This window comes from Neltuma alba, unplaced genomic scaffold (assembly GCF_004799145.2).
Source record: "Neltuma alba isolate B1F8T4 unplaced genomic scaffold, ASM479914v2 tig00003126_pilon, whole genome shotgun sequence".
Classification (NCBI taxonomy): Eukaryota; Viridiplantae; Streptophyta; class Magnoliopsida; order Fabales; family Fabaceae; genus Neltuma; species Neltuma alba.
The window spans coordinates 1-17,966 of NW_021633149.1; the positions used below are offsets into that span (position 1 = coordinate 1).

Consider the following 17,966-nt stretch of genomic DNA (forward strand, 5'->3'; position numbering starts at 1 on the left):
GTCAAGATATATGTGCATTGTGCTGGAGAGTCTAGCCTCTGGAAGCTAAGATTGTGGGTTGGGAACTGCTGCTGTTTTTCCCTTCATTTTCCATGCTTGTAGCCACATGCAAAGACTTGCCCTCTGGCAAACTCTTGTTCATGGAATAGTAATAGAAGAAATCGTCATAATACTGAACTTGAAAGTTTTTTTATCCGCCTTAATGCTCTAGATAATAAGAGAAGTGAACAACAAACATAAATGAAGCTTGTTACAAGATTTTGGGAATCAGCAACAACATTAGCATTATGGACTAGTGTCTTACGGGTGGGTCAACAACAAAAAGATCTATCGGAAGTACCATGGCATTTATCTGTATGCGCTAATGAATGGTTTTAGGTGATAAAATTCACTTACGGATGAATATGCCGAGATGCAGTAATCAGGATGTCGAAGCAAAGCTAGTGTTTGTCTCTGTAACAAAATGCAAGAGACCAAAAGTGAATCAAATAGGATAATACAAAAATTCGGCGGCACATCCATAAATAATACAAAGAAGAACAATAACATCACAAATCACTGGTATTTACTTGGATACACTGTCCATTGTTATCCAGTGATTTTCACACACACACACACACACACACATTATATCTATGCGCACAGGTTCAATAAACCTTATATAAATTCAATTTTATCCAGCGTCATATATAACAAATGGGGGGAGGGGACAAAATGTGAAGAATAATCCCCATACTTAGAAGGTTCACCTGTCAATACATAGCTCAAACCTTCAGGAGATGATGTATCTGCAACTTCTGCTATCCTGTTCAAATCCCTTTGAAGCGAGCGTCCCATCCCCAACAACCCAACCTTCAATATACAGCGATGGTTGAAACTCAAACCCAAATTATCATTGAAATTGTAGCATCAACATTTAATAATTCAACACGATAATTGATAAACATATTGAAAAACTTTTCAAAATCAGGTTCAATTAACACCTGGCCACCTCCATTCGCCAGCCAGGGATTTGGCTGGAAACAGCAGAATATTTTATGGCAGCACAATGAACAACGACACTAAATTTTAAGCGCTACTATTTGTTTCGGGTAGTTTCAAAAACTTCGAAGTGCAAAAATTCACCGCACCTGAAGCTTGAGCACACTAGTTTTCTCAGTGGCAGTAAGTACACTACCCTCAGACCGATCCGAAAGAAACCCAGAGACCAAAATAAACGCCGCGAAACCCATCAAGATGAGGAGGACTGGACCCAGCACCAACTCCAACACCTACCGCCGGCCCAACGTAAAATCCACCGCCGCCCCCACCAAACCCAAAAGGAGAAGGCGCATAATACGGCACCGAGTACGAAAAGCCCGGGCTGGATGACCTAGGTACCGAATAACTCCTCGAAGACGAGAAGACGAAGAATGCGAAGAGAAGGACCTTCCACCCATTCGACCTCCAGATGCGGCTATTGCCGAGTTGGGATCATACATCAATAAAAGCCCTAGCAAAACCGCAGCTATTGCCGGCTTCCTCAAGGCCTTTAACGCATTCAATATTGTGGTCGCGATAATCTCGAAGGGAGTTTTAGAGTATTCTCCATCAAGAGGCTCAGAACTCATTTGTACCGAGGACTTTTGCGAGAATAAGCATTTGATACAATTATGCGTCGGTGAATCTTTCGAGCGTAGAATTGAGCAAATTTAGGCGGTTGAACGAACGAGCGATTGGTGTAAGGGATGCGACGAGGGAATAATTGTAGAGGGAAGGATTGACTCCATTTCAAGGGGTTAACTTCAGGTAAGGAGATTGTGGCCATGGATGAACTGGGGAGTGGTGGATTGGTTTAAGTCAAGAACATAATGTTCTTAAAAATGACAATAATCCGTTAGCATCATTAGCGTTTGCCGATTACCAGTTTGAGACGAGCAAATAACACCAAGCTTTGGATTTTGTGAACATTCGGTGATCCTCGAAATAGGCTCACGGATGTTCCTGTAGCTTGCCAAGAATGTGGACCTCAAAAAAAAAAAAATCTCAGCATAATACCATAATTCACGAGCCCATCCACTTGCACGTGCGCATGAGTTTCTCCTCACAGGCCTAAAATGGTCATTGACATTATCTACTATCTGAAAATCCCATCAGTAGATCGATGGCAGCACAAGGACGGGAAAAAAAAGAAGAAGAAGAAGGAAAAAAAACTGAGTTAATAAATTTTTTTTAAAATTTATTTTTATTTTAGTTTTAATTTCTCAAATTTTAAATTATAGGTTTTAATTTCTTAAATTTTTTTATTTATAACATAAATTTTTATAATTTAATAAAAATTTGGATGAAAACTATAGTTTGAGACTTAAGAAGTCAAACTAAAATAAAGACAAATTTAAAGGATTAAATATTATATCAACCTAAAAACTTTTCTTTAGCAAACCAAGAAAAAAAGGACTTAAAATGGTTAAAATATATAAGAAAGTTGAGAAATGACTATACAAGCTAAAAAATAAAAAAAATGTTGTGCAAAACTCATGAAAAACGAAGTTGAATAGTAAATGTGCGCAGAGACTAGATAGCCCATGCTATTTATTATAACCTCTATAATTTCTACATATTTTATATTAAAATTTTCCTCGTTTTAAGAAAAAAAGAGAAAAATTAGTCTCAATAATATTTCCCAAATTTTATACAATAAACCAAAAATTTGGAAACCCATGAAAAATCTTCAAAAAAAAAAAATCTTCTATGTGTCTATTTTTTGGTCAATCCCACATACTATCATTTTCACAATATAAAATTTTTTAGTAGCTTTCCGATAATTTTAACAGGAAAAACGTTAAATGGGCTTTTCCAGGGGAACTGCTGGATCCAGCGTTACTGTGAGCCTTTCCAATAAGATGAAAGGTCTGTCACTGGTGAATCCAGCAAGTCTCTGAAAAAGGAAAGGCCACTAATGTAGTCCATTGGGCCATTACGGTCGTCTCGTCCAGCCCAAGTAGTAAGCCTCAAGAGTCTTGAAACCCTGACACGATGGTATAAAGCAATTAGGGTTTCATTCAGCTACCGGCGCCTTGCTAGCGAGCAGCAACCGTCCTCCGCTCGACCGTCCTGCCGTGGGACTCTTCTCCTCTGCGTTTCAAAGCTCAGGAAGCACGATGGCTGATAAGGCGGTTACTGTGAGAACCCGAAAGTTCATGACCAACCGTCTGTTATCAAGAAAACAATTTGTGAGTCTCTATTCCATGGCAGATTTTTATTTGAATTTTCTGGTCGACTGGGTTCATCAATAATAACTGCAAAGATTGAGATCTGAAGATTAGATACGATGTGCTTGGCTTCTTTTCACGAGTTAATTTCTGGGACCGCATCGAATCTGTTGTGTCTTGTGCCTAATTTTTTTTCCAATTAGATTAAAGTGAACTGATTTTTTTCCATGTTATTTGGTTGTGTAGGTCATTGATGTACTTCATCCTGGAAGGCCAAACGTATCCAAGGTACTCTAATTTTTAACGTCTTTGTGATGAATTGCTTTGGGTAGATTCTGGGAACTCGTATGTAGCTATGGCAATTGGAAATCTACTTTTTAAGCAGTTACAATGCCTTTACCCGACCACTCTCATTTTTTGTTTTGGTGTATGGTACAAAGGCGGAGCTTAAGGAGAAGCTAGCAAGGATGTATGATGTCAAAGACCCCAATGCAATTTTTGTCTTCAAGTTTAGAACTCACTTTGGAGGCGGGAAATCAACTGGATTTGGTTTAATTTATGATTCTGTTGAAAATGCAAAGAAGTATGAGCCCAAGTATAGGCTTATCAGGGTAAGTTAACGTGATGTAATGGAAATTATCTCTCTATAACATGCTTCTGATCATTTTCTTAATCGACAGTCTCTACTGCCTTTGTTCATATGACTATCAATGTATTTTTCTTTCATGGCCCGAGCGGGTCAGTGGAGACAGGGGTAGTTGGCTGTTTCTTCTAATCTGAACAAAATTAGAATTCATTAGCACCTTTCCTTAGTTCTAAACTACCGACTTGATTTTTTTTAAAATATATATTATGCTCAGAAAACCATATATTCCTCTGTGATCTGAGATGATAACTTTATCTTGGTTTGTATTTCTTCACTACTGTGTATTCTCATGTTGCTAGGAATGTCTTTTGTAGTAGCAGCGGTATGTAGCCAAGTAATGTGGTATTCTTTAGTAACGTCTGTCTGTGATTTCAATGGTGGTTGCTAGAATTGTATGTAGTTTTGAATTATCGTTAATACTTGGTGTGCTTTGGAATTAGTTGAATTTGCTTGCAGATATTTTTGGTTCTAATCCTTTTGTTATTTCTATTTCTTCCTATTCTGTGTGGTTTGTTCTATTTAAAATATAATTGGAATCTTTTTCTTTTGTTGCAGAATGGACTCGCTACCAAGGTCGAGAAGTCTAGGAAGCAGCTTAAAGAGCGCAAGAATCGTGCTAAGAAAGTCCGTGGAGTAAAGAAGGTAAATGTCATAGCTTATAATTTTTATTGTCATTGTACTTTTATATATTTTGACTTCTGTGTCACTTGTTGTGCAGACTAAGGCATCTGAAGCTGCTAAGAAGAAGTGAGGTTTTAAAAATGCTTCTATGGTTTTTAATGTCAAGTCCTCAGTAGAATCGGTGTTCCTCAGTAGTAATCATTTTGGATATTTTAGCACTATTGTTCTTTGCTTGCCATTTTAGATTTTGAGCTCCGGCAGTGAACTTTTTCGAGCAATTATACAAAACTTGCTCTCAATTTTCAACTCTCTCTTTTCCCGTACCTAGGAGTGACTATGTTGCTTTACATGAATATAGACGAGTGAATGATAATTTATGCTAGTTTTTCATGTCATAAATCATACTACCTCCGGTCCTTATTATAAGACCCTGTTTGACTTTTTGTTTGGTCTTAATTATAAGACCTCAATCTATTTTGTCTCTCATATTTATGCATTTTTTTTCAAGATAATTCTTCTAATAATGATAGTTCTAGCCAATATATTTAATTAGTAAGGATATTTTAGGAATAACAACATTTATTTATTATAAATAATTAACTTAACTTACTTCTTTAATCTCCTCAAATAAGTCAACTGGTTCTAATAATTAGAACCGGAGGTAGTACATAGCAGACTGTTGATATGAAAAGTTCTGGGAGTGCATAATTGTTCCCTCCTTCAAGACCAACTAGGCATCGTTTTCAGTCCGTACCCTTGTCCTAGGTTAGGTCTCTGATTATTTCGCTTTGTTCGACTGAGTTCCTCCCCCCTCTTGTCAACTGGGTACATCGTTTTCCCCTCGTCTATTTTGATCAAGTTTCAGCCATTTTTCGAACTTTCATTGGGGTATTAGCTTGTCTTGCACAAGCTAGTGGTGGTTGCCTTGGAGCGTAAAGGAGTCTATCCTTTTAAACAAGATCCTTTTTATTCCCACTTTGTAACCCTCTGCTTTCTCCATCTCTCATGGCTCACTTAGCTGCTCCATCTGAACGGTCATCAGTTCCCTGGGTTTCATTTATTTTTACAATGCTCATTAATTATATAGTCTTGAACTCTCATCGTATTTTTAACGTGGAAAAATAATCTCGATTATAAATAATCACACACTTTTAAGGCGCTTCATGCTGTTGTTCCGTTTCCGTCCTGAGTCACGAGGGATTTGTCAATCAGAAAGGACGTGTATATTGTTTCTCGCATTCACTGCACGGTGAACTCACTTCAGTTATATTTTATGTAGGGACACCCTTATTTTTCAAAGATGCAACTGGTTGAAAGGTTTTATGAATAACTTATCGCCACTGAAAAATTATTTCTTAAATTAGAATTTCCATCATTTGTTACGATTACAATTACTGTCAAAATAAAATTTTCACTGTATCTCTAGTCGAGTTAAAATTCACATGCTCAATTGCAACGGCTCATTGCCAATGCGATCTGTTTTTTTCTTTTTTGGTTCTTTTGAGCTTGGGGGAAAAATGAAAATGCTCGGCAATATGGATTGGAAAAAATAAATGACGGGAGGACTATATAAAAATAAGGAAAAGTTTCAATGACATTTTTTATTTAATATTTACAAATTTTCGGCTTCATGATTTGTGTTTTTTTTTTCGGCCGACTCTCACCACATCATTTTTTAATGCCCACTCTCGCAACATCATTTATTTGAATATAATGGACTTTTATTATATTTATGATGAATATTTAAATATTGAAATTTTATTTAAAAATTGGTTGTGATGTACACAAGCAAAATAAGCTTTTGTCTTATTTTCAACATAAATTTTCAAAATCAATCATGAGAGGAGAGAATATAAGGTTTTCTTTGATACAAAATATTAAAAATAAAAAATAAGGACTGAAACTGTTATTGAGAAAAATCATTAAAAAAATATTTAACATGAGTAATTGCTTATTATATGACATTGGAGATAGAATTTCCCAATCGTACATACGTGAATCTATTCAATATGATGTAACGAGCAATTTCTCGTACTAAATGTTTTTTTAATAGATTTTCTTAATCTTAATCCTAATTTATATCTCTTATTTTTAATATTTCATGCCAAATGAGACTCAAGTTTCTATCCAGTGACCGGTCTACTTACAAAAATGCCTGTGCGTTTGTTACTCTCTGAATATGCATGAAACCCAGAAAATGCCACATCACACATGAAACCCAGTTCTCTGGCCCCTATTATATAATTATTATTCTCTTGGGCGAAGAAATAATTTATCTAAGTTTGTCGTGAAAAATCATACTCTCTCAGCAACATATTGGGTCCTGTCAATTTTGGCAGGGCATTTTTTTAAAAATAGTAAAGAAGTTTGAAGATAATTTCCTTTTAAAGTCCTAATAATTCTGATTGGGTAATTAGCACTTATTTTAGGCACAAAAATCGAAATATTTTGAAGAAGAGAAAAGCAAAGAAATAATTGCTTCATGATTTAAATCTTCTCGGAATGCTTTGGGTTGGTCCCCCCACATACGAAAAAACAGAGCAACAAGGCACAGTCGCCACTTTTACTGATTAGTGCTCTCGTCCAACAAACTGGTAAGCTCAACCTTGATCGTCAAAGAGCAATCGGAGCGCGCTCCAAGCCTCCAATTCAGTGCGTAACTCATTAACTAATTTTAGAAAAAAATACAGGTTTTGACAAATAAATCCCATAAAAGCAAATGATTTTGACCAACCAGGATTCATCTTTGACGTAATTGAAAAGATCTTTATCCATGACTCGTGGTTACCAAATTCTTTCATGATCCAAATGGTAAAATGGTTAGAAACTGTTTCATCGTCAATAAAATTAAACAAAGTCCTTTTTTTATTGTTCAAATAATTTGTCGTTCAATAAAATTAAACAAAAGGGGTAATATTTATTAATTTATAGATATATTAGCAATAATAATAGATGATGACGCGTTGAACTACTTGGCGACAATTGTTTAGTATTGAACTAAGTATTGGATAAGACGAAGCTTAGCTCATTAACTCATCTGACAGATCTCATAAAAGCAAATGAATTTGAGTAACCAGCCAAATAGTAAAACAGTTGCAATATTTTCAGTATTAATAGGAATGAACACCTTCCCCTTTCTCAAGTAAATACAAGCTTTCATTGTGATAACGGAAGGAAACACTCTTTTCTATAGCCCCCACCAAGAGATTGGTTGGAGTTGTTGGATTGAACCTCAGAATCTGCCCACCATCCATGTATAGTATGAGGTCACCGTTCTTTCTCGCGCCTAATATGTGATCAGGATCCATCTCTGACGTGATTGAGAAGATGTTCATCCATGACTCATGGTTGTCAATTCCTTTAGTAATCCAAATGGTAAATTGGTTAGATACCTGCTCATCTTCATCCGTTTCTTCATCAGATTCATCAAAATGCCACTCGTATGTCTCTTGTATCAAGAGAAGCGAGTCCCCTGTTGTTACAACAGAAATCTTACCCATGAGACGTGCATCACTAGGAAATAATATTCGTCCAAACACTTCATGTGTCAGATTAAATGTAAGTATAAAGTCATAATCATCGCTTCCTTCTTCTTCATGATAAGCACGCCAATAAAGCACACCATTAAAGAATACGGGGGGTTCAGCACGATAAGCGAACCAAGAAGAAGGGATAGTGAGACGTTTCCATGACCATGAGACGTATGAAAAAATCCAAGCTGAGTCAACTTCAATGATAAACCTAAACGGATCAGTTCGGCGATAAAGAAGACTTACAATCTTAAAATCATTGCTGCTACAATCAAAACCAAAGCCTTCAGCCGACAATATTGCTTCATCCCAAGTCATCATGAAGGGAAACCATACATATTTTCGAACAGTTGGGTTCCAAAGAATAAATTTTGGAGGTTTTTTAGTGGCAAGACATACTAACCCATTGCTTACTCCTATCAATCGTGTGCCTTTAAAATCATCGACAGGAGGATTTTTTATTGTGCGAAGCAAATCGAACTGATCATTATCCCAATGCAGTGAATAGGTTGGTTGGCAACATGATAGCCGACTTGATAGGCTAAGAGATGAACTTCCACGAGTTTCTGCGCTCTCTCTAATAAGAAGGATTTGGTTTCTGGAATCAAAAGTTCGTTTTGAGCTGTGGGATATGAAATCAGAACTAGTAATCAGGGCATTCCAATCTCGGCAAATAAAAGCACACTGAAACAGGATTTGGACGTCTAATCTGAGCAAAATTTCTTCAATAACATGGAGAGGAATGAAAGGAATGTTGCCATATGAGGTTGTGAGTTTTGCTTCCATAAAGGGCGTCACGAGTTCGATCACGTTGAAGGGAAGAAAAGGAAATATAACACAGAATAACAAGTTTATGGGATTGATGGGGACGAGGCTTCTAGGATTTTGCGATTCATGAACGGTTAAGCCAGGAGTTATGCTATATAAAGCGTGGTTTTTTTTTTGGTCAAAAAGCTGTATATAGTTGCTAATGATAAATGTTGACTGATCTGATGTGATCTTGAATTTCTAACGCGGTTGAATTAACATGCGAAAAAGGAGCGGTATCTTTTTATCTGTATTGATATAATTTTTTTAAAAAAATAGATTTATTATAAAGATAAAAAAAATTTATTCGAAAACAAAATAAGGGAGCTCTTGATCATGTGACATCATATCCATAATCTATTTTTTAAATGCAGCGTATCTATCGTCTATCTTCCATACTTCTATGTCTATCGCTCCCATATTAAATATAATATATGATCTTTTACAAAATCATATTATATAATTTTTTACTTAAGTTTTATTTTTTGGACAATTGAATTTTTTTTCCCCGATAAAGTGAATTTAATCAGTATTAAAGTTTAAATAAAGAAATAATTTCAAATTCAAATTAATTTTAAAATTTTAATTTAATTAATAAATTTATTTTATATTCTGAGAGCGTAAAAAATAAGCATCTCATGATAAAGTTGAGAGAAAATAATTAAAAAAAATCTCATTTTTCAATTGCATTTTAGTAACCGGAGATAAAAGTGCCCGTATGCGCAGCCGACAATTGGAATTTTTCTGCCAACATATGACAGATATCAATCTAATTTTGTAATCATCTCATTGACAACACTTTAATGAAATCACGGCATGATATTTGATTTAAAAATTAAAATAAATTTCTTTAATTAACATAAAATCTTTAAAATCGATAGATTTTTTTTATTAATTGAATTGATTTTTCATACGATATATAATTCGTTTAAAAAGTTGAGAAATTACAACGGAACAATAAATGGGCTCGCTAATTAATCAAACCCGCGTCAATAAATATTTAAAAATAATTTAATTTTGGTTTTATTACAAATTGACAAAATAACAAAAATAAATAGTGCCGGGATAAAATTTTTTGAATGATTAGTCTCAAATTTTGATCGATGGTTTTCTTGGGAATGGAGGTTGGGCATTGAAGTTTGTTAGGTGCAGCCGATAACTGAGGGTAGACGAAGAAATCATCCATGTTCTTCAGGACTAGAAAGTTAGAGTCTATGAAGATGATTTTGTCATAGTCCGTGAGTTGTCATATTCTAAGCTTACTGTGGTTCCATAGAGGATCCTTTCAGGGCGAAGGGATTTAGGATTCGTTGAATGAGCCTGATCTTCCATCCTGCGGCTTGAAGGCCTTTTATGGATTTGGGACTGATAGAATTGTCTGCAAGGAGGATGAGACCTCAGATCTCTGTTGTAGTTGTAGAATTGAACGACGCTCAGTGGGTTTGAAGAAGGCTTTGGGCTAAAGCAATCGCTCCACACACAGAAGCTACTGAAGAGTGAAGCACCGTGACGCTGGCCAGTTTTGGCCTTGGGTCGTGCTTCAATACCTTCGATTCTGACAAATAAGCTCTCCACACCTCTTTGCCTATTAATTGTTCCGGGAAACAAATCTCAATAAAAATAGCCATGCACGGATTACTAAATCATTAGTCATTATTGCCTCGCAATCTGATGACAGTAAGAAATCAGGGCAGTATTATGAGCTTCCTTAATAGTCAAGATATTGTTTTTAATGCTGATAAATGCGTTTCCAAAAGCAAAATAGCATAATAACATATATACAATGGATATAAAACATACCTGTTTGTGCATAAGCGGGGGAAATCTGGCATGATCCTGGAGGGCATCATATGGTATGCGTGTAGAGTCCATAAATGGAAACAAGACGAAAACCAAAGGGACAATGATACAAGTAAAGGCCCCAAAAGAATTATTACTAAATCACGATTTCATTACAATTAAAGTTCTTGAATCTTAAGCTGGCAAAAAAAAAAAAGCTTTCGAATTTTACATCTCAATTTAAAGTTAATAATTTTATGAAGTCCTCAGTTGTCATTCTATCGGGAAACAACAAAGAGAACAAAGAAATGAAAGAAAATTAGTACAAGATATCCCATTAGAGCTATTAGCGATTCCTTCATCTCGTGCGGCGCACCCTTCTTCAGACGGGAAAAATGTCCCCTTAATCATCGTGATAATTACGGGAGAAAGGTAAACCTACCCCAGAACACTATTTATGGCATCAATTTTGTTATCACCCATTGACATAATATTTCGTGGAGGAGCCAGACGGGAAAAAACGACCTGTCTTTTTCTTTAGGCCCGAGAAAGTGACGGGAATTTGGGCCACGGGCAGGAAGTAGTCGGGGACTCTTGGGTTTGGCGGGGGTCTCTTTCTTCTCGGCTCAATCCTGTTCCCTTGCATTACAATTCTAATTTCCTAAACATGCTCAAGCTCTCCCTTTCTTAATCATTGCTTCTCCTTTTCGATCTCCACGGTTTTCATCGCTTTCCCGAATGTCAAATAACTCCCTGCTCCCCATCGGATTGACTCTTGGCTCCATCATGGAGGACACTTCTGCTGCTAACGGTAACATGATTGATAAATTCTCGCCATTTTTCCGTCTGGTTTCAGTTGAATTTTGCTTCTCTTTACATTCTGTTTGCTCATCTACGCACACAAACGAAGCTGTCTTGTTGAAGCAGCTGTACAGGACAGAGACCACAAGTTCCTAACAAAAGCAATCGAAGAAGCATATGAAGGGGCTGAATGTGGCGATGGCCGCCCTTTTGGCGCAGTGATCGTTCGTAACGATGAATTAATCGTGAGCTGTCATAACATGGTTCTGAGAAACACCGACCCCACTGCCCACGCTGAGGTTACTGCAATACGAGAGGTTAGATTGACAAGCATCATTTTTTCATCTGTGGGGTCCTGGAGATCTCCATCTGATGGCTGTTCAAAGCAGGATGGTCAAGTTGTCTTATTGATCTCGCCTCATCGTTTTTCTCGATGCAGGGATTGGTTATTCTGCTCATTAATTTGATAAGCTGTTTTGTCTTTGGAATCTTTCTATAGGTGCTAATCTACCTCATGCTTGTGGTAAATTGGAGTTGGTGTTAATTAATGTGCAGGCATGTAAAAAGCTGAATCAAATTTATCTATGTGGCTGTGAAATGTATGCGTCTTGTGAGCCTTGTCCCATGTGTTTCGGAGCAATTCAGCGTTCGAGAATAAAGGTAACCTATAACCTGCCAGTACCCACAGTTTCTCCTCTTTTGCTAAGTGTTGTTTTGGACGTTGCTGAATTCACGTTGAAACAGAGACTGGTTTATGGAGCCAGAGCAGATGCTGCGGCAGCTTTTGGATCTGCTGGTTTTATTTCAGATGCACTAAGGGGGACCGGGTTTCATGAGAAAGCTCACCTGGAGATTAAAAAGGCAGGTGGAACTCTTGCTGTAATCGCAGAAGAGGTATTTGAGAGGACGAGTTCTAGGTTTCGTGCTGTCAATTAGGATCAGTCTGTGCCTCGAACGAGTCTTGTCTTCAGCTTACTTTTGTGTCTGCCGATGGTCAACGTAATGTTTTTGGTGAAAATGGTCAGTGTAATTTGATTCTTCAAACCATCGTTATCACCAATTTATTTCTGTTTTTTCCGTCATCGAATACCAACCCCGGATTATCCTATCAATCATTCATATTAAATATCAATTGTCTGCATGTATTAAATCATGCACGAAACCTGAAGAATAATTGGTTTTGATTTCTTTGTCGTTGCATCATCTTTCACGACATTAATAAAATACGTACAGCGTATCTTGAAATTTATAAGCCGAATCTATTTAATTATTTTTAATAGTAATTTTTTGCCCTTGCATAGAAATTAATTAATAAAAAAACCATAACATCACGCGTATCACGCGCCTACAGTTAAGAAAAGACGACCTGGTTGCTGGAAGCATATGTATGCCCCTACTTCAAAAAAGAAAGAAGTTATCAACAGTGCTTTTAGCTTCTAACTTGAATTCTTCATTCACCTTCGTTTCGCAACTCCTCTATTCTAGCTTTAATTTGATCCTGCAACAATTCCAACTGCTTCAAATAAGCTTCCAGTTCCAAAATCTTTTGCTTTCTCTCTTCCTCATCGCCTTCTCCCCCACTTCCGTATTGTTGCACCAACTTCAATCCTGATCCTTCCGCTGCATTATTATTGTTCAATGGTGATAAACACGACCTCATCGTCTCCTCTATCAGCTTCTTTACATCTCTGTTCTCCCCATTCAAACGCCCCGATTCATCGCCATCATCTTCTTCGCTATGCACCTCGATATTATCGGTATCCGGTTCTGGGCTTGATTCCTCGTCTTGATTCTTGCCCCAGATCTTTTGGGAAATCTCAAAAATCGCCTCCTCCTGGGGGTTCTTGTGTGAAACTTCCCTGCCGGAGTTGATTTTATCCAAAACGGTCTGGTGTTTTCTCTTTAATACTCGAAGCTTCTGGACGACTTGATTCTTGTTGAAGTCCTTGTTCAACTTAGGCCTGATGTGATCGTAGAAGAATGTTACGTCGTTTTGGAGAGATGTGGTGGCCCATCTGTTCTGCTTGACGTAACCCAGATATCCCCTCAAGAGTTCGATCTCGTCTTGCTTCGTCCACAGCCTCTGATATTGTCTCCGCGGATAAGAATGGCTGATACGCCGTCGTTTTCTAGAGCCCGTGTCCGTGTTGGGAATGTAAGAGTCGTCGGCGCCGGGAGCGGCGAGGGCAACGGGAGTGGATTTAGTATCACCAGCGCATGATGTTGAGGGAAGCTCCTCGGCTTCGCGGAGGAAATGCTCGTTCTCGCCGACGTTCTCGTAATGATCTTCATCGTCCACAAAGTTATCTTCTTCCTCTGAAGAGGACGAAGAAGAAGGAGAGGACGCCAAGATCCAAGAAACCAACGGCGAAAGCATTTCCGAGGAATAGTTCAGAATTCTTCGTGAAATGGACTTGCTCGTTTATTTGAACAAAAGCCAAACCCTGTTCGTGAATGGCCGTCGTGTATTTGCCAATAATAGGAATATGGGATGCATATTCTGTTCTAGTTATTTTTTCCCGCCTTCCCTTCCCTTGTATGAAAGACATTGCCTGCTAAAGCTATGGCCAATAGAAAGGAAATTCCATTTCATGTAAACTCCTCCTTGCTGCCAAGCGCCAATTAATAAATGTCGATCAAAACCCATCTCCCGTTATCAAACTATTAAGGGAGAATGACATTAAGGTCCCACAGAAGCCAAAATATAGCAAAAAGGTCCCCTGAAATGTCATAATTTTTCTGAAGTCCCAAAGGGACTTAGATGCAATTTTCAGAATCTACAAATTACTCTCTTGCCCTGCCCTAAGCCATCAGAAACGAAGACGCAGAATTTCATTTGGGTGAGAGTTCCAGCGCAATATGCTTGAGAAAGAAGACATTGGGAAAGAAGGAAGGAGCCATTGATGATGAAATATCCTCTCTATTACCATTAGTGAACTCCAAAGAGCTTCTCCACAAATTTTCAGGTGTGGAACTTTCTTTCTTCTTCTCTCCTACCTTTCTTGACAGATTGTGCTTTTGTTTGGAAATGGAAAATCAAAAAATCGTTTTTGTGTTTTTGGGTTGCTTGTGGGTGGTTTTGGGAATGGGATTCACAAGTTAATCAATAGAAAAGTTGTGTTTTCGGTTGGTGTGTGTTGGTGATTTAAGTTGGGTGTGTAGGATGATCATGGGTGCTCTGTTTTTGGGTTGCTTGTGGGTGGTTTTGCTCTGTTCTGATGCTAGTTCAGTGGCAAAGGAAGAAAAAGATGAAGGTTATGTGGGTGGAAACCCTTAGTACGAAATGGGATATTGTGTTGTCAATCAGGCCGCGATAGTTGTCAACGCGTGCCGCGACAGTTGTCAATATAGCTCCTTGCCTTGTTAATGACAGTTGCGTGATTCTTGATGCAGGTTTAAATAACTGATGGCGGGTACATCTGAAAAACATCTATTTTTGCTTTACTCACATATGGGAAAAGTTTACAAATAATGGAGAAGATAATATGAGATATGTGAGAGAACATATTCAAGTCATTGTGGAAGGAGTCCAAATCCCAGCTGAGAACATATTGAAGTCATTGTGAAAGATGCAAAGAGCCTGGACATACTGTCAAGACATGGAAGAACCCAAATCCCAGCTGAGAACATATTGAAATTAGCTATTTTTTTGTATATGGATGTGAAGGGAATATTTTGTAAATAGGTGTGAAGGGAATTTTTTGTAAATGGATACACACCAATAGTTAGTTTCTTGTAATTATATGCAATCCCTATGTTTTTTTGGGATGGGTTGTGAAATAGGTGTAGTTTCATGTATGTGAAGGTGTAAATGAAAGTTGACTATGAATTGGCATGTTAGATTCTGCTGTCATTTAAGTTGTCAATAAACATTATCACTTGTCAATTAATTTGCTGATGTAAGTTGTCAACAATATGAATTCAAGTTACATAACCTGTTTTGGTAACATATGATATTTTCAATCACTCTGTCATATTACATTTTTCGTTATATTGTCATATATAATAATTATTAATGAAGTGTTAATGGTGGCACGCTGACTTGTCAATGATGGCACCATGACTTGTCAATGGTGGCACACTGACTTGTCAATGGCGCACTCTGACTTGTTATCAGAAGTGGAGAGCTGAAAAGAGGTCATCCGCCGCGGCTTATGGGAGAAAACGCCACGGCGGCTAGAATAGAGAGGGAGGAGTGCATTTCTGTAAAAGGCGCCGCGGGGCATGACCGAATCCGCCACGGCGCCCAAGCTGACTTGTCAATGGTGGCACCATGACTTGTCAATGGCGCACTCTGACTTGTTATCAAAAGTGGAGAGCTGAAAAGAGGTCATCCGCCGCGGCTTATGGGAGAAACGCCACGGCGGCTAGAACAGAGAGGGAGGAGTGCATTTCTGTAAAAGGCGCCACGGGGCATGACTGAATCCGCCACGGCGCCCAAGCTGACTTGTCAATGGTGGCACATTGACTTGTCATTGTGCTCTTTTTAGCTCTCCACCTCTGATAACAAGTCAGAGTGCGCCATTGACGAGTCATGGTGCCACCATTGACAAGTCAGTGTGCCATTATTGACAAGTCAGCGTGCCACCATTAACACTTCATTAATAATTATTATATATGACAATATAACGAAAAATGTAATATGACAGAGTGATTGAAAATATCATATGTTACCAAAACAGGTTATGTAACTTGAATTCATATTGTTGACAACTTACATCAGCAAATTAATTGACAAGTGATAATGTTCTATTGACAACTTAAATGACAGCAGAATCTAACATGCCAATTCATAGTCAACTTTCATTTACACCTTCACATACATGAAACTACACCTATTTCACAACCCATCCCAAAAAAACATAGGGATTGCATATAATTACAAGAAACTAACTATTGGTGTGTATCCATTTACAAAAAATTCCCTTCACACCTATTTACAAAATATTCCCTTCACATCCATATACAAAAAAATAGCTAATTTCAATATGTTCTCAGCTGGGATTTGGGTTCTTCCATGTCTTGACAGTATGTCCAGGCTCTTTGCATCTTTCACAATGACTTCAATATGTTCTCAGCTGGGATTTGGACTCCTTCCACAATGACTTGAATATGTTCTCTCACATATCTCATATTATCTTCTCCATTATTTGTAAACTTTTCCCATATGTGAGTAAAGCAAAATAGATGTTTTTCAGATGTACCCGCCATCAGTTATTTAAACCTGCATCAAGAATCACGCAACTGTCATTAACAAGGCAAGGAGCTATATTGACAACTGTCGCGGCACGCGTTGACAACTATCGCGGCCTGATTGACAACACAATATCCCATTTCGTACTAAGGGTTTCCACCCACAGTAACCTTCATCTTTTTCTTCCTTTGCCACTGAACTAGCATCAGAACAGAGCAAAACCACCCACAAGCAACCCAAAAACAGAGCACCCATGATCATCCTACACACCCAACTTAAATCACCAACACACACCAACCGAAAACACAACTTTTCTATTGATTAACTTGTGAATCCCATTCCCAAAACCACCCACAAGCAACCCAAAAACACAAAAACGATTTTTTGATTTCCCATTTCCAAACAAAAGCACAATCTGTCAAGAAAGGTAGGAGAGAAGAAGAAAGAAAGTTTCATACCTGAAAATTTGTGGAGAAGCTCTTTGGAGTTCACTAATGGTAATAGAGAGGATATTTCATCATCAATGGCTCCTTCCCTCTTTCCCAATGTCTTCTTTCTCAAGCATATTGCGCTGGAACTCCCACCCAAATGAAATTCTGTGTCTTCGTTTCTGATGGCTTAGGGCAGGGCAAGAGAGTAATTTGTAGATTCTGAAAATTGCATCTAAGTCCCTTTGGGACTTCAGAAAAATTATGACATTTCAGGGGATTTTTTTGCTGTATTTTGGCTTCTGTGGGACCTTAATGTCATTCTCCCAACTATTAATCTAAATTCAATAATAATCAGGCAAGACCAATTGAAGTTCGAATTTGATCGATGAGAATGCAGCAATCTTTCAGGACGTTGTCAAGAAAATCGTATATAGTTAGGCTAGTTTTTATCTCTATTTTTGGGCCCAACTGATGGAATTGAGGGTGCAGATCAAGATTGTCCCAGCTCAAATATTAAAAAGAGGGAAAATTGCAATAAGATCTCATTCAAACAATTAGATACAAAAAAATCTCTTAAAATTATTGAATTAATCTGAAACTTGTATTAAAAAAATCTGAAGTCTCGGGGGCCTCATTTGGAGAGAGTCCACTTATTTAATTACTAACTTGTCCTTTTTTTTTCTAAGTATGGATTGACAACTGAAAGAATAATCGTTAATAATTTAAAGTATTTAAAGTATAATAACTATGGTAACAAGTATTGATAACTCATACATTGTAATTTTATGATACACTAAAAAAATGTGTTATTAATACCTTTCGTGATAGTTGTTAGTTGTTACGTTTTAAATTGTTAATGACCGCTCTTTCAATTATTAATGTATATTTAAAAAAAACAAGGGTAATTTAGTAATTAAACAAGTAAAATCTTTTCTAATGAGATCTCTCAGGATTTTAGATTAATTT

General features: G+C 37.5%; 5 protein-coding genes across 5 annotated transcripts; 2 read left to right on the forward strand and 3 right to left on the reverse strand.

The window, feature by feature from the left end:
• Nucleotides 1–396: 396 nt before the first annotated feature.
• Nucleotides 397–1,246, reverse strand: LOC114740372 (uncharacterized; the record flags this gene model as incomplete). Its single annotated transcript, XM_028928516.1, has 3 exons — nucleotides 1,131–1,246; nucleotides 712–852; nucleotides 397–453 (listed from the first exon to the last, which is right to left on the reverse strand). Coding segments are annotated over exons 1-3 (300 nt in total), but the record flags the coding sequence as incomplete, so codon positions are not given.
• A 1,800-nt stretch (nucleotides 1,247–3,046) lies between these two features.
• On the forward strand, nucleotides 3,047–4,857 carry LOC114740373 (40S ribosomal protein S24-1). Its single transcript, XM_028928517.1, has 5 exons — nucleotides 3,047–3,212; nucleotides 3,438–3,479; nucleotides 3,632–3,802; nucleotides 4,393–4,479; nucleotides 4,556–4,857. The coding sequence occupies exons 1-5, from the start codon at nucleotides 3,141–3,143 to the stop codon at nucleotides 4,586–4,588; spliced, it is 405 nt and encodes a 134-aa protein (XP_028784350.1). The 5' UTR covers nucleotides 3,047–3,140; the 3' UTR covers nucleotides 4,589–4,857.
• A 2,711-nt stretch (nucleotides 4,858–7,568) lies between these two features.
• LOC114740376 (F-box/kelch-repeat protein At3g23880-like) lies at nucleotides 7,569–8,774 on the reverse strand. The gene has a single exon (XM_028928520.1). The coding sequence runs from the start codon at nucleotides 8,772–8,774 to the stop codon at nucleotides 7,569–7,571; it is 1,206 nt and encodes a 401-aa protein (XP_028784353.1).
• A 2,352-nt stretch (nucleotides 8,775–11,126) lies between these two features.
• On the forward strand, nucleotides 11,127–12,559 carry LOC114740374 (guanosine deaminase-like). The gene is made up of 4 exons (XM_028928518.1): nucleotides 11,127–11,385; nucleotides 11,502–11,692; nucleotides 11,931–12,035; nucleotides 12,120–12,559. The coding sequence occupies exons 1-4, from the start codon at nucleotides 11,313–11,315 to the stop codon at nucleotides 12,309–12,311; spliced, it is 561 nt and encodes a 186-aa protein (XP_028784351.1). The 5' UTR covers nucleotides 11,127–11,312; the 3' UTR covers nucleotides 12,312–12,559.
• A 266-nt stretch (nucleotides 12,560–12,825) lies between these two features.
• On the reverse strand, nucleotides 12,826–13,752 carry LOC114740377 (probable transcription factor At5g28040). The gene has a single exon (XM_028928521.1). It carries the CDS (start codon nucleotides 13,750–13,752, stop codon nucleotides 12,826–12,828), a length of 927 nt encoding a protein of 308 aa, XP_028784354.1.
• Nucleotides 13,753–17,966: the final 4,214 nt, after the last annotated feature.

What these genes read in the sequence shown, in the direction of transcription:
- LOC114740373 (XM_028928517.1), top strand. Translation starts at nt 3,141, where the DNA reads ATGGCTGATAAGGCGGTTACTGTGAGAACCCGAAAGTTCATGACCAAC. An exon ending in TGTTATCAAGAAAACAATTT is followed by an intron (nt 3,213 to 3,437) that starts GTGAGTCTCTAT and finishes TTGGTTGTGTAG; the next exon opens with GTCATTGATGTACTTCATCC. An exon ending in GAAGGCCAAACGTATCCAAG is followed by an intron (nt 3,480 to 3,631) that starts GTACTCTAATTT and finishes TATGGTACAAAG; the next exon opens with GCGGAGCTTAAGGAGAAGCT.
- LOC114740376 (XM_028928520.1), bottom strand. Translation starts at nt 8,774, where the DNA reads ATGGAAGCAAAACTCACAACCTCATATGGCAACATTCCTTTCATTCCT.
- LOC114740374 (XM_028928518.1), top strand. Translation starts at nt 11,313, where the DNA reads ATGTCAAATAACTCCCTGCTCCCCATCGGATTGACTCTTGGCTCCATC. An exon ending in AGGTTACTGCAATACGAGAG is followed by an intron (nt 11,693 to 11,930) that starts GTTAGATTGACA and finishes ATTAATGTGCAG; the next exon opens with GCATGTAAAAAGCTGAATCA. An exon ending in TTCAGCGTTCGAGAATAAAG is followed by an intron (nt 12,036 to 12,119) that starts GTAACCTATAAC and finishes ACGTTGAAACAG; the next exon opens with AGACTGGTTTATGGAGCCAG.
- LOC114740377 (XM_028928521.1), bottom strand. Translation starts at nt 13,752, where the DNA reads ATGCTTTCGCCGTTGGTTTCTTGGATCTTGGCGTCCTCTCCTTCTTCT.